The sequence below is a fragment of the Fundulus heteroclitus genome, chromosome 1 (assembly GCF_011125445.2).
Source record: "Fundulus heteroclitus isolate FHET01 chromosome 1, MU-UCD_Fhet_4.1, whole genome shotgun sequence".
NCBI lineage: Eukaryota > Metazoa > Chordata > Actinopteri > Cyprinodontiformes > Fundulidae > Fundulus > Fundulus heteroclitus.
In genome coordinates this window covers 26,903,343-26,917,000 of record NC_046361.1, presented here as the reverse complement: position 1 = coordinate 26,917,000, position 13,658 = coordinate 26,903,343, and the positions used below count along the sequence as shown (strand labels likewise).

At 42.6% G+C, this 13,658-nt stretch overlaps 1 protein-coding gene across 7 annotated transcripts in view; it reads right to left on the bottom strand.

The window, feature by feature from the left end:
* Nucleotides 1–415: 415 nt before the first annotated feature.
* The window catches only part of LOC105932290 (IQ motif and SEC7 domain-containing protein 1), a 146,746-nt gene continuing 133,503 nt past the window's right edge, over nucleotides 416–13,658 (bottom strand). For 5 of the 7 annotated variants that reach the window (XM_012871383.3, XM_036139304.1, XM_036139295.1 and 2 more), the window contains 8 exons: nucleotides 13,196–13,335; nucleotides 11,165–11,194; nucleotides 10,893–11,018; nucleotides 10,700–10,799; nucleotides 10,405–10,566; nucleotides 9,973–10,149; nucleotides 7,096–7,145; nucleotides 416–4,056 (listed from right to left, as the gene is read on the bottom strand). In XM_012871383.3, the coding sequence (XP_012726837.2) occupies nucleotides 3,538–4,056; nucleotides 7,096–7,145; nucleotides 9,973–10,149; nucleotides 10,405–10,566; nucleotides 10,700–10,799; nucleotides 10,893–11,018; nucleotides 11,165–11,194; nucleotides 13,196–13,335 (1,304 nt within the window). In that variant the 3' untranslated portion in view covers nucleotides 416–3,537. Of the gene's footprint in view, nucleotides 4,057–6,606; nucleotides 6,669–7,095; nucleotides 7,146–9,972; nucleotides 10,150–10,404; nucleotides 10,567–10,699; nucleotides 10,800–10,892; nucleotides 11,019–11,164; nucleotides 11,195–13,195; nucleotides 13,336–13,658 lie in introns of all 7 variants that reach the window. The other 2 variants (XM_036139319.1, XM_036139322.1) reach the window with 2 other exon arrangements.

Here is a 13,658-nt window from a genome sequence, read left to right as displayed (position 1 = left end):
TCAGTTGACTATTCAGTTGACAGTCTAAAAAAAAAAAAAGACGTGGATGTGAACAGTGGATTGAAGGCCGGAATCAAGTCACACCAGCTCTGTCTGGAGGAATGGGCCAAAATTCAAGCAAACTATTGTAATAGGCTGGCCGAAAATTATACCCTAAACGTCTAATATAAGTCATACAACCTGACAAATTGGATGCAAGCTTGTGAATCCGAAGGTGTTTTTGTTCTAACCTGTCAGTATTCACAGATTTAGCAAATAGAAATACTTTTGGTGATTCTAACTGACCTAAAACAGGAACAATTAATCGCAAGACAGTGAGAAAAACTAAAGTTTTATCTTCCCTGTAGCTGGCTATCACTAAAAAGCCCATTAAATTGTTAAAAAAAAGTTTAACAATGGAGAATAACAACCAGTGTACCATAAGTCATATATTTGTTTATTTTGCGTTCTCAACATCGTCACAGTTGAAGTTTTACAATAACTGGGGTCTTACTGACTCACTATTCACTGTACAAACAGAATGCACATTTAAATGAGGCCATTTCTGTCGTTTCCATTCTCCTAAACGTGTCCCGCGACCGGACCGAACAGCTCGCAGCCGGTTGTTTGTACATTTATCCGCGTGTTATTCTACTGCGTGTGTCTGTGTCTGTGAAAGGAGAACTGCATGTAATTGATGGCAGGACGCTTTCCATAACAGTCTGGTTTTGATTTCCACAGCAAATCTCAGTTCACAACAGTCGGAGGAAGAGAGGATCGATGGGTTCAATCAGCACCGCTCCCATCCCTCCGGGAGGCGACGTGTGTACATCCCGACCTAAACTGCAGACGTCAGAGTAGAGCACTGGAAATATAGACATTATGTACAGCTCCTTTAACCCCAGTTTTGGTCCCTTTACAGTCTTCACAAAGTTAAACTCTCTTACCGAGCAGTTCTTCAGCTTGCACGACAGAATCCTGTATTTACACAATGAAAGCCCTCAGCGACGAAGTGCAACGTTTCCTTTTTGTTTTCCTCCTCCTCCTCCCCCCTTCTTCTTCTTCTTCTTCTTCCATGTTTGTAATTTACACAATGGCTTTGTAGATGAAATGCATGCTGAGCTTCAATATCTACCAGGCAAAAACCATGGGACGACAAGGACACGCCAACATCGTAAAGTTCCAACTTATTCAGAACCAGAAAAAAAAAGAAAAAAAAAAAGAAGTCCAACGTTTTTCTCGGCTGATTTCTTCCCCATCAGCTCACAGTGAATAGGACGCATGATGCATCGGATCCATGCAGTGCATTGTTGGGGTACTTTAAAAAAAAAAAAAAAAACAACAACAAAAAAAACAACAAAAACAAAACAACATTTAAAGCACGACAGCACACCAAAATAAACAATTGCATCAGTTTCACACCGTTTTCCAAAATTTCTGAATAATAGCAAAGATATGAAATCATCGGAAAAAGACACATTCAGCTGATCATTAATGTCCCGCGTGTGATATGTCTGTTGTCTAAAAGGAAAGGAAAAAAAAAAAAAAAAAGAAACAGAAGAAAGATAATGCGTGAGCCCGACTTGTGTGGATTCCTTCTTGAATATTAAAATACATTTTATAACCTGAATATTGGGACAAACAGCTTACTGTTACTAATTTACACACTAGAATAGACTCTTATTTGTAGAATATAGAAAGATAATCTTTACATATAACCAGTTCTTTTGTTTAGCTTGCATTTGTGTAGGTTATATAACTGCGTTTTCTGAAGAAGAAAAAAAAAAAGAAACTGTACTTTTATATGTGCTTGTCCAGCGAAATATTTCTGTTTCCTTTTTATTAAAATATATACACACATTCTTCTTTCCACTCTGAAATGTCTAGGTACTTATACATCTTTTTAAAAGAACAAAAAAAAATTGTTTTTTTTTTACCTGAATCTCATCCTGGACAACAAGACGACAGACTTTCACTCTCAAGTACAAGCCTGCATGATTGCACTTAAACTTGCCATGGTAACACTGATTTGTTATACAATGTGCAGAGGATAGCCTCACATCAAAAAACATTACATGCAATACAAACAAAAAAAAACCTTACAAGACATTCCACTGAGCTCCAAGGCTGTACCCCTCCTAAGACCACGAGGACAGGCGGACATTAATTTACAGAGAAAATGACTCGGACAGGGGGTCAAAAAGTGAAAATAAATAAATAATAATGACGCAAAATGACAAACGCACAAACAGGAGGGGTGGTGGTGGTGGGGGGCGGGGTCCTTGCTTGGTCTTGATGTACAAAATCAGTACAAAGATATTGCACATTAAATAGGAAAAAAAATCCACCAAAAACAAGTTGGTGAATGAAGAAAAACAAAAAAGAAAAACTCTAAAGAAAGGAAAAAAAAGAAGATATTTAAAGATATTTTCTCGGTTTGATTTTAAGAGTAAAGCAAGCAGCTGCTGCATATAGACGGGACCACATGTAACAGAAACTTTACCTGTTAAAAATACAGTTTTGCACCAAATTCTTCATTTCGAACGCCTTTTTCTTAGAGGAAACGTCTCCTTTAGGGAATCCGCCCCGCTCAGACTACGTTTATCAAGGTCATATATGCGGCAGCTGCCATCTAGAGCTTCCTTTTTTTTTTTTTTTTAATTTCTATTTTTATTCTTTCTGTAATTCACTGGAAAGGCAAAAAAAAAAAGCTTCAAAACAGATCCTAGGCCTGGACCGGAGCACGGCGGGCCGATTGGGAGTTTCTTCCATTTTCAGATCTACATCCCGCCACCAGAGTCAGCGTAATACTGATAGATGCCATTTTCGCTTATAATAATTGTAAGTATAATCTTACAAATGACTTTACACACAATATACTGTACATGAAGTCTCGACTAAATAGATTATGCGTTAATAATTGGCACATTTATTTAATGAGAGCTAAGACACAAAACGTGTAGCTGTCGCATACAGTAAATACAGCACTAGAACTACTATGACTGAGTTGTTTAGCTGTCCGTCGACTACGTGTGAAATGCTTATATCTACGTTTTTTTTTTTTTTATGTATTATATATGAGCTCTAGAGGAGGCGGCGACAAATAGCATTCACATGAGGGCAGGATCTGCCGAAAAGCAAAGACTGGACAGTTGAAATTGTGGAGAAAAAAACAGTCGAACATGTTCTCATCTCGGGGCGCCCTTCCTCCTGATTTATGCGATGGCGGGAAAGGGGTAAAGCGGCGGGTCGTAGAAAATAAAAAAGCATCTTCCTGTGCAGACCGCCCGAAACCCTCCACACGCAGAAGCCCCGGATCAGGCAAACTAGTGAAGGCCCCGTTGGAAGATTTTGAGTCCGATTTCTATCCTGCATATTGGGTTGGACCTGGAAGTGGAAGCGGTGTCTGGGTGTGACCGGCTCCCAGCACAGCAGCTGAAACACAGTGGACAGGCCATAGAGTTACGCTGTCAGTCCCTTTGGTGTAAGCGATTGTCCCTCCTTCCTTCCTTCGTACAGTCTCCTCCTCTCGCTTTCCCGTCTCCGGGCGCGGAGGCATCACACTACGGTGCTGATGCCACTGTGTTTGGGTTTGTGGCCGCTGTGTGCCGGGCCCGCCTGCTGGCCGTGGTGGTGGGGGTGCGGCGCGTGGTGCGGGTGCTGGCCGTAGTGGCCGTGCTGCGGGTGGTGGTGCGCGTGCGAGGAGAAGGCCGGGTGCTGGTGGTACTGCGTGTGGGGCGGCGGGTGGTAGTGGTGGTGGTGGTGGTAAGGCGGCGGGTTCTGCGAGACCTGGCAGTACTGCGGGTGCGGGCCGTGGAGCTGGGCCTGCACGGTGTGCACCACCTGGGCCGTGTGGTGCAGGTTGGTCGGGTGGGGCTTGTGCGAGATGAGGGTGGGGTGGCCCGGCGGCTGCAGGGGGGGCTGGCCCTGAGTCGGCGGCTTTCCCCGCTTGCTGCCGAAGAGCGACCCGAGGATGGACGTCGACGCCGAGTTGGGGATGGAGGGGTGGCCGCGGGAGGAGCCCTCACGTGCCGTGGTGGGTCTCCGACGAGTGTGCGGACTGCTAATGATGGACCCCTGGAGGTGGAAAATATAAACAATAAATAAACTATAGCGATGAAGCATTGCCAGACCTATAGCGCTCTACAATAGTATTCAGACCCCTTTAATGTTTCTACGTTAGGTCAGATTACCCACAAGCTAAGTGTGTAGTTGGGAAGTAGAGGGAAAGGACGCAGGGTGTTTAAAACCGATCACAAATTAAATTCTGAGAGGTGTGATTTATTTTCGGCCACCCTGATTGAGAACTGTGCAGAACCACATTTCGTTGTAATTACATCTAAAAGGCTTTGGACTCTACCAGCTTTGCACATGTAGAGAATACGTTTGTTTTTCTTAATCTTCCTTGCAAACACACTTGAATAATGTAATCCATCAGATTGGATTAAAATAATCTGTGAACATCACTAAGCCATTGTAACACAGGGATAAACATGATCTAAACCTTTTGCTGTTCATTTTGGGCCCGACGGTTGTTAATAGTTAACCTGACACAAGCCAGACGTATGTTGCTCCGCCTAGCTCCACTCACATACATCTGGGACATCGCCCATAGAAAGTGATTTCTCCAACCAATTTTATGGTCTGGCCAATCAGGACGCAGGGCTGGAGTTTCATAGATGTGACGTAGTGGAGAAGCGACCGTGACGTGAGACTGTTTTGATAGCAATGGCGGCTCGTCGAGGAAGGAAGCGTTAGCATTGATGCTGCCATTTCTTTCGTGTTGTCCAATCTACCTAATATTGTTTCATCAAAAGAACACCAGAGAACGGCTCTGAAGGCTTTTGTTGGTGGAAACCATGTTTTCGCCCTTCTCCCGACCGGATTTGGCAAGTTTTGTTTTCCGGGGCGCGTCCGGAGCGGTTAGCGGTTAGCGCAAACCATATTAGAAGGCCTTTAGTCCTCGACACGGTCGGCCCGGGATCGACTCCGACCCGCGGCGCTTTGCCGCCTGTCTTCCCCCCTCTTCCTGTCAGCTCACTGTCAATAAAACACATGCCACTAGAGCCGCAAACACATAAAACATTTTTTTTTTCTGCGTCGCTATCATCAGCGTCACGGGTTAGCTTCCGTGTGAGTGGTTGAAATAGCACGTCGATAAAGACGACAGACAAGTGGCTTATCCAATCATATGCAAGAATTTTTGATAAGGCCCAGCCTTCAATAAAGGTAATTCCTATGGCGATGTCCCAGATGTATGTGAGTGGAGCTAGGCGGAGCGACATGCGTCTGGCTTGTGTCAGGTTAGTTAATAGCGGCCCTGTCAACACATTGTTCCACCTGAGCTGATGGTCTCTGCAGCTCCTCCAGTGTTAACGGGTGCCTCTAGGCTGCCTCTGTAGAGTTTGAATCCATCTATGTCGGCGTAAGTTTGCAGTTCTGTCATACTCTTTCCATTTTCAGCTGAATGACTGAACAGCGCTCCTCAAGATGTTCAAAGTCTGACATATATTGTTTGTAACCTGACTCGACTTTAAAATCCTCTAAAACTTTGTCTGGTTTGTTTCTTGGTCTTCGCGATGCTGTTTGTTCACTGATGTCCTCTGACAGACCTCCCTAAATTACACCTGGTAAGCAAACTAACTCACTACTTACTAGGTGTCTTCAGCAAAGGGTATAACTTAGAGATACCAGACTAAAACAGCATGAATACCAATATACTTTTCATATCTTCATCTGCATTTTCTTTTTCATTTCACAATTATGTTCTACTTTTTTCTATCACCTGAAATCACGATAATGTAGAGAAGTGTGTTGTGCGGGTAAAAAGTTCAAGGGGTTTGAATGCTTTTGCAAGGCTCTGAATTACATTTTTTTTCTTATTTTTTTCCCCCCACCCAGATAAAGAGGTAGCAAAATGTTATATAGCATGCAAATGAGAAACTAAAAAATATCATGATAGGCAGCAGCAGGAACATTTCAGCTTTCATGACAAAAAGGAACCCATTTTCAGAGAAGCTCTACAGTTAGGAAGGGTAATCATCTTGAAAAAGTAGTTGTGTGATCATAAATACTTTGACAAGAATAAATAACCGTGAGAGAAAACAAAGTTGGGAAAATTATATTTAATCTTTTTTTTTTGTGTGTGTGTGCCAAACTCTCTAAAAGTCACACATGCAACTCGGTATTATTAACAAAGGCACAGTTTCCACATGCAGAGGGTGTGACAGGCAAATTTATCATTCACACATTAGCATTCAACTAGAAGTCAGATGGCAGGAGGAACTGAGCACTTGTGTGCAGACTTCACATCAGGGTTGGGCACTCTGCCTCCTGTTTCGGGTCCAAAACTGCTCCACAGGTGCAAGAAAACCCTAATTTTTTTTAAATTTCGTTTACCATGCTTTGTCTAAGACTGAAGAAACAGCTTTTGCACTGTAAGATTTCAAGGATTCTACACTTTGGCTCATGAATACATGAAATGAGTGCAAAAATGGATGAATGAAATCCACATCTTTCTAATCTGTGCGAAGCCAGTCGCTTACTATTGAGGCTACACTCCTCCCTGAACCCTACAGTATCGAAGAAAAGTTGTGGATAAGAAGGGAAAAAAAATAAAAGACAGACCCAGACAGGGAGAGGGGCTGCAGGAAATGAAGAGTTTCCTAGAGTCTTTCAGAGCTACCACCCTGCCAAAGAGAAGAACCAAATGAAAACCGCTTGGATGTGACTGAATGAAAGACAGAGACAGGCGACAAGGGAAGGAGGGGGGAGGGATCAGAGGAGGCATTAGTGGGAGTCATGCTTGTTTGAGGGTAGACTGTATATTGGTCATATAACATGACCAAAACAGGAGATCTCTGGCTTCCAATAAAAAAATAAATAAAAAAAAGAAAAAAAAGAAGAGGGGAGGCAGGCAACCCATGCATGCACACTAACTGAGGCAAGCAGGTTATAAGGCATCCCATCAAGAAAAAAATAAATGATCCAAACAAATGGACTGGAGTCTATGAAGCAAAGGAGGTGTAAGACCAAAAAATAAAATAAATGGAGTGTTTCACAGTGCACATCATCACAGAGAAAGAGGAGCTCGGATACCAGCTGCTTCCAACTTACTTCCATATTGCTGTCTAGTGATCCTGCACTGCTGCGACGCCCCCGCTTGCCTGCCCGAGACATGCAATACCAGAGATTAGAGATCGACAGCACCTCCTGGGTCGACTACAGACGTTCCGGCCGCCCAAAACCAAAAGGGGGATGCGGGTAGGTTGGGTGGTGGGGGCGGCGCAGTGGGTTGTGACGGTGAGTAAGATCCAAATATGAGAGATAGAGGGGGTATGGAGGGGAAGGGGGGGGGGGGGGGGGGCGTTCAGGTCTCAGAGGGAGGTGGTGGGCAGGTGGAGCTTTGCTGTTCTACACTATGACGTCAAATTTGAAATCTGTTAAAATACGCTTGAAATGAAAAAAATAATAATAATAATTTCAGCTGGATTTTCTTTAATGACGTTTTACTTCTACATTTAGTTTGCATCGGGGGGATCCCGGTCCTGGGGGTTGTTTCTAAATCCTGCCACAAGGCTCACAGCGGAGCAAACGTTCGGCAGAATCGTTTTATCTTGAGTAAACGGAGACGACTCTTAATTCTTAAGGTTGTCGGGGGGAAAGCAACAACAACAACAAAAAAAAAAAGGATTAAAATAAAGCCAGTCACAAAGCAGGAGACAGATCAGAAGCAAAACCGTGGCTGCTGCACATTCGATGTGTGGGCACGTCCAGGTCTGAGGTTGGAGCTCGGCCGGTGATATATGACCAATATAAACAGGAGAATACCTGATGTGTATGGACAGTAAAATACATGGAAAATGGAGTATGGGAGGGAAAAAAAAAAGAAAACAAACAAAAATGACCCCCACTAACATGCCACATCCTGCACAGAAAAAAAACAAAAAAAAAAAACACAGGAGACAGGAGGGCAAAGGGACGTCTATGGACCTCTTCACTGCCTGACTTTCCCTGAAAGGATCAAGAAGAAATCTCATCTTCAGAACTGAGGCAGACCACCTAACTGGATTACATGATGTTATCAAGTTTTTCAGCTGTTATTTGGAATGAATGACATGTATTCCCGCTCCTGAGGCTCAGCTATCCACACCGACTTACGTGGTTATTGGGTGATTCTTAACGTCACCTCGTCACTGCTCAGACTGGTGTTCGCTCACAGGCGAACAGAGACGGCCGCAAGATTTCTGAGTAAGCCACAACGCGATTGTGTTAAGTCTCTTTGGATAAAAACAAACCGAAGAATGCAAAAATGCTTGGAAACAAAAAAAATTAAAATAAATAAAATAAGCAATCATAAGAATGGTAAGATGTTAAGAAAGAAATTTATGCAAATGAAAAGGAGTGAGAACTGCCCAACAGCTTCCCTAATGTATCAGGGATAAATGTTAAAAAGCTGCATTGCTAAAGCTTTTCTTAAACAGGGCGTCAAGTCTCTGTTAAACGCAGCGTGTTGATAAAGTGTTCCCACCCTGTGAACCGGGTCGCATTTGTTCAGGTTTCAACAACCAACTGTACTGCATTCACATTTTATGTGATACACCAACACAAAGTAGTGTATAGCTGTGAAGTAATCAGAAAATTACACTTTTCACTTTTATATATACTTTTACATTTGCATTTAGCTTCACCGAGTAAAAAAAGAAAGAAATTGTATTATGACCTTTCACTCCAGGTCTTTCTGGGTAGATCTCTACCATCTAGAAGGTTTTACTTCTGCCAAATAGGTCAAGCTCAGTGCGATTAGATGAAGAGCATTAGTAAACACTGAGCTACAGATTTCCTCCGCGGTCCCATTGTAACGCGATTGTACGGTGATCTACACCATTGCATTGCTTGTTCTAGCTAAGGTCATCCTGTTGAAAGGTCAACCTCTGCCCTGGCCTCCGTTCTTTTACAGATATTCTTCCAGCATTGCTCCTTGTTTAGCTGCTCAGTACTCAGCTCCGTCTATTTTCACATGAGCTCTGGCAAACTTCCCTGTCGCAGGAAAACGAAAGCATCTCCTAGGTAATAATGCTGCTGCCTCCTCCGTGCTTTTTTTAAACATTTTGCGTATCGATGAAAAAGTTTAGTTTTGATCTTATTTGACCAGAGCACTTTCTTCCACACATTTGCTGTGTTCTCTATGTGTTTTTAGTTGTCTTGTCGACAGAGTCTCCCGGTGACCTGTGGATCAGTGCAGCTCCTCCAGAGTAACACGAGTCTTGCTGATTGATGCTCCCTTTTCCCTAAAAGCTTGGGTGAATGTTCTCTAACAAACATCTGCGGCCTTCACAGAACAGCTGGATATAAACTGAGATTAAGCTACACACAACTGGTCTCCGTTTAGTATTTTTGGTGACTTCTGTCGACAATTGATTGCACTGTATTTTTTTTATAGGGCTATCGGAGTAAAAGAGACTAAAAATGCTGTTTTTTTTTTTTTTTACTGGAAAACCGTGCAACATTTTCTTGCCCTTTAAATATGCACAGCATTTTGTTTATCGGATAAAATCCAAATAAAATCAATTGAAAGCTCTGGTTGTAGCTGGTGATGCTGAATACAAATATAAAAATGTTAAAAAAATATATAATTTTCCAACCATTTCACAATTATGCACTACTTTGTTTTAGTGCATCACATAAAATACTAATAAAATACATAGGAGTTTGTTGTAACATAATGGGAAAAAGTTCAAAAAGGTATTAATACCTTTGCAAGACACTATGAAAAAAAAAGAAAGATTCTAGACCAAACCACCCAACCCCGGGCGAATTCATGGATCAGGAACGAGGAGGAGTTTAAAAATCGATGTATGGTGCAGTGACAACATTTTGCTATTTTTATCCCCTTGAAGTTCTCGGCTGGGAGGAGAACAACAAACGTAAACTGCTTTTCCTTCCCTTGCCAAAAGCAGCTGGCGAAAGGCCTGCGTCATGTTTAGGCTCTACCTGCTTCAGAGAGGTCCCGCAGTGAGCTGCTGAGGGCGCTCCTCTTCAGGCCCTCGCCCATGGCGTAACTGTCATCCAGGCTGGCGCGGTTCATCCCCCCGTTGCCGGCTTCCTTCTTCAGGCCGGAGCTCTGCGACATGCTGGGCCTCACAACCCCCTTCTGCTTCTCCAGCTCGGCTGTGGAAACGAAACCGCGGAGACACCGGGGTCAGTGGCAAAGACTTTACTGACATAAAGACATTTCAACATCCTACTCTACATCGTGACACCGCCTCTGCGCGACCTGAATAATCTCTGCCCTGCTATGAGCTCTTGTAATCCACCTCCTTATAAACTGGCTAATTTGAGCATAAACAGGGCATGGTCCTTATTATTCAGCTGTTTCACAGACAGAGAGGGGTGGGAGTGGCACAAAAAAAAAAGTCAGCTCACACTCTATTCGGTATTTCTCCATTTCCTGGACCTCTGCGATTGACTCTCGCAGGTCATCTGTGAACTTCTTGCGGTCCTGGGGGTTGGGCGCGTTAAAGTTGATGAGCACTTTGATGTCTGCCCCTGGTATCGCTGATGTAAGTCTGATTCCATTCGGGTAATCTGGAAAATGAGAGGAAGAGCAATTTGCACATGAGTCAGTTCGGTATAATTTGCGAGTTTATCCAAAGCTTGGAGGGTCTGAATAGAAACCTGCCCTCATCAACCTCTGCGATCTGTCAGAGGAAACACTCACACTGGTTCTCAAAGAGCATCACTTGCATCCCGTACAGGGAGAAGGACTGTCGGAAGCTGTATGTGACCGAGTTCTTCTTCTTCTGGAAAATCTTTGTTACCTAACATCACAAGAGAGACTGTTTTAAGCGTTTGGATCGGAAGAGGGAGAAAGAGGAGAGAGGGAAGGGGGGAAAGAGCAGAGGAGCTTTTACCACAAGGAGGTCATTGAACAGGAAGATCTCCCGCTGATGCAGGCCCAGCTTCTGAGGCTTGTTGGGGTCTGGTACTTCAAACAGGCGGCAGTAACACACCAAACGGCGATGGGGCAGCGACAGCACCTAAAAAAGGTCCCCACACACACACACACACACACCAGAGGTTATTATGGCCTCAGTCTGCAGACTAATAAGCAACAGAAGCGAGTCACAGTTACACAGAGTTAGACAAGTCAAACATCAGTTAATAAGATAAAAAGGCTACTTACACATCCCAGACCATGGTGGAGTGACCCGATCTAAAAAGAGGACAGAAATTTCATATATTGTAGTTACTTTTCAGTTTACTGTTATAAATAAACTGAATAAAATCTTTTTTTGATTCATTCCATGCCCATAAAAAACGAACCCTTGAAAGCTGCGCATGAAATTAAACGATTTCTGAGTGTCGGCTATCGTGGACCTGAATATTCTCAGGTCAAATTCCTGGTTCGGTTTCAAAGATTATTCCTCGGTTTTGCAGCTAGGTGGGTGAAAAGGCCGTGTTTGTTTTCAACAATAGTTTTGTTGAATATTCTTTTGCTTTTATTTGAACAACACAAATACAGCAGCCCAGGCAGAAACAGAAAAGAGCAATAATGAAATGATGTTTTTTTTTTTCTTCAAATGCCAAACACTATTAGAAAGGACAGCCCCCTACCCTCACAAATAAACAAAAGTCTTGAACAAGAATAATAAGAACAAATCAATAACTATAATAAAAGTTAAACCCATTTAGTTCAAAGTAAAGCACACAGATTAAATAGCAGTGTCCTAAGTAGAGGGTGAAGCGCATGAAACCTACTCAGGGTTGAATTGATGATTTCAAACACTTCACTTAAAATTGTTAAAGTAAATGTGGGCATGATAGTGATCATGAGTGGGATTAACGCTCTACAGTGACGTAAATAAAGGATCAAAACAGCCGTTACCTAGGGGGCAAACATTTGATGCTTTCTGCAGAAAAGAGCCTTTAGACTGAAGTGTGTGCATGGGTCAGGCCATCGCACACACAGACAGTGTTTGTGAGGAACTGATAATGAATCATGTATGCCTTCCTCTTTGCTTTAAACTTAAAGGAAACTGTAGACTAATGTGCTAATTATCAAAACCTATATATTATTCTGAGTTGCAGAATCCAGCAGAGAAAGAAATCTGCACCTGAACACATTCAACCGAGCTGCAAAAATACAGCGTTTAATTTTACCCAGGTTACAATTTTGTCTGATAACTTCTTACAAAGAATTATTGTTTTCAATATCGATGTCAAAGTGAGGAATACAAACCTTGCAGAGCTTTAAAGGATGCTATGAATAATGCTCATTTACCTTCTGACAAGTAAAATCAGAAAATATGTGAAGGATTTTTTTTTAGGAGGCCAATAACGAAATACAGTTTTGCAAAGAAAGCAAATTGAAAAACAGAGAACAGAACATATTTAAATATGGTAAAGCAGAGTGCTAAACGCTTCAAAATGAAACAATATGTTAGACAATAACTGATATCGTGAGCTACACATTTAAAGACTTTATATCATAAAACGATTAATGAATGAACACAAGCTAACTCGTGTTGGGAGAGTGACTTTAGATCAGCATGTTTAGGTGGTGAACTGTGGATAAATTCAGTTTTAACCAGGCTCAACTTGCACAGGACAAGCCAAGCCTCTTCTGCAGGGCTGCACATGTTAGTCACAGCTTTACCCTTTACGCATGACAGAGACAGCACTGCATGCTGAACATCGCTGAATAATGGTGCTGCATTCACTGCTGACAGGATGAGGCTCAGGCAGATCTAAATCTGGAAACGGTTTCAATTAAACATACATAAATTGGTGTCCGTTTGTGTCAGAAACTGTGTCGTTTTTATAGCGCGTCACGATGGAGGCGTGTAACCATTTGTTTTATCAGCTCTGCTGCACTGGGCAGTACCTCTCAGGGACTTTGGGCGCGTCAAAATCACCAGCATGAAGGTCTAAACCCGGACATGCCAGCAATTTCACAACAGCAGCCAAAGGCATGCATGCCTATTCTAGACTGCATTTCTTCCTGTTTCCCAAACCCCTCAAAGTAATTTGAGGACTAGAACTGCGGAGGAAAGTCCGGACTCCAAATATAAAACATATTTTTAGACCGTGAGAGTAATTATGAAACGCCTGTTTGCCTCTGAATGACCGAGGATGTCCCAAAGATCGGTCTCTTTCATGCAGCAAAAAAAGGGAACACGATTACCTAATTAGCAAAACAATTAGCATTACTCACAGGTTTCTTTCCCACAATCAGCTTCTCAACCTTCTGCACTTGTGACACATGGTCTTCATTGGTCTTAAGTTCTCGCTTACGAATCCTCTCATAGATGCCGACCAGAGTCTCTCTGGGTATGTCCTCTCCATCGTCCACACCTGAAAGAGACACGTGAACTGAGTTACTGCACCTAACATATTGAAAAGGAGTTATGCTGTTTGTTCACCACTATCATGGAAGACAGACTGGGTCATAATTCCCTTTCATTAGAAGAAAAAAAAGCATCCACACGGATATATTACCAAAAGGCCACAGATACACAATGGGTAAATAAATCTGAGGGAGTTACAGTCACTGATGCAACACACGTCCGTATTTGTTGGCATTCCTGGTGAGATGTTCAAAACACTTAAAATAAATTCAGATCTTGATGCATTGGCAATATCTCATACTGAAATATTTAAACCTTTAATTTAAGTTC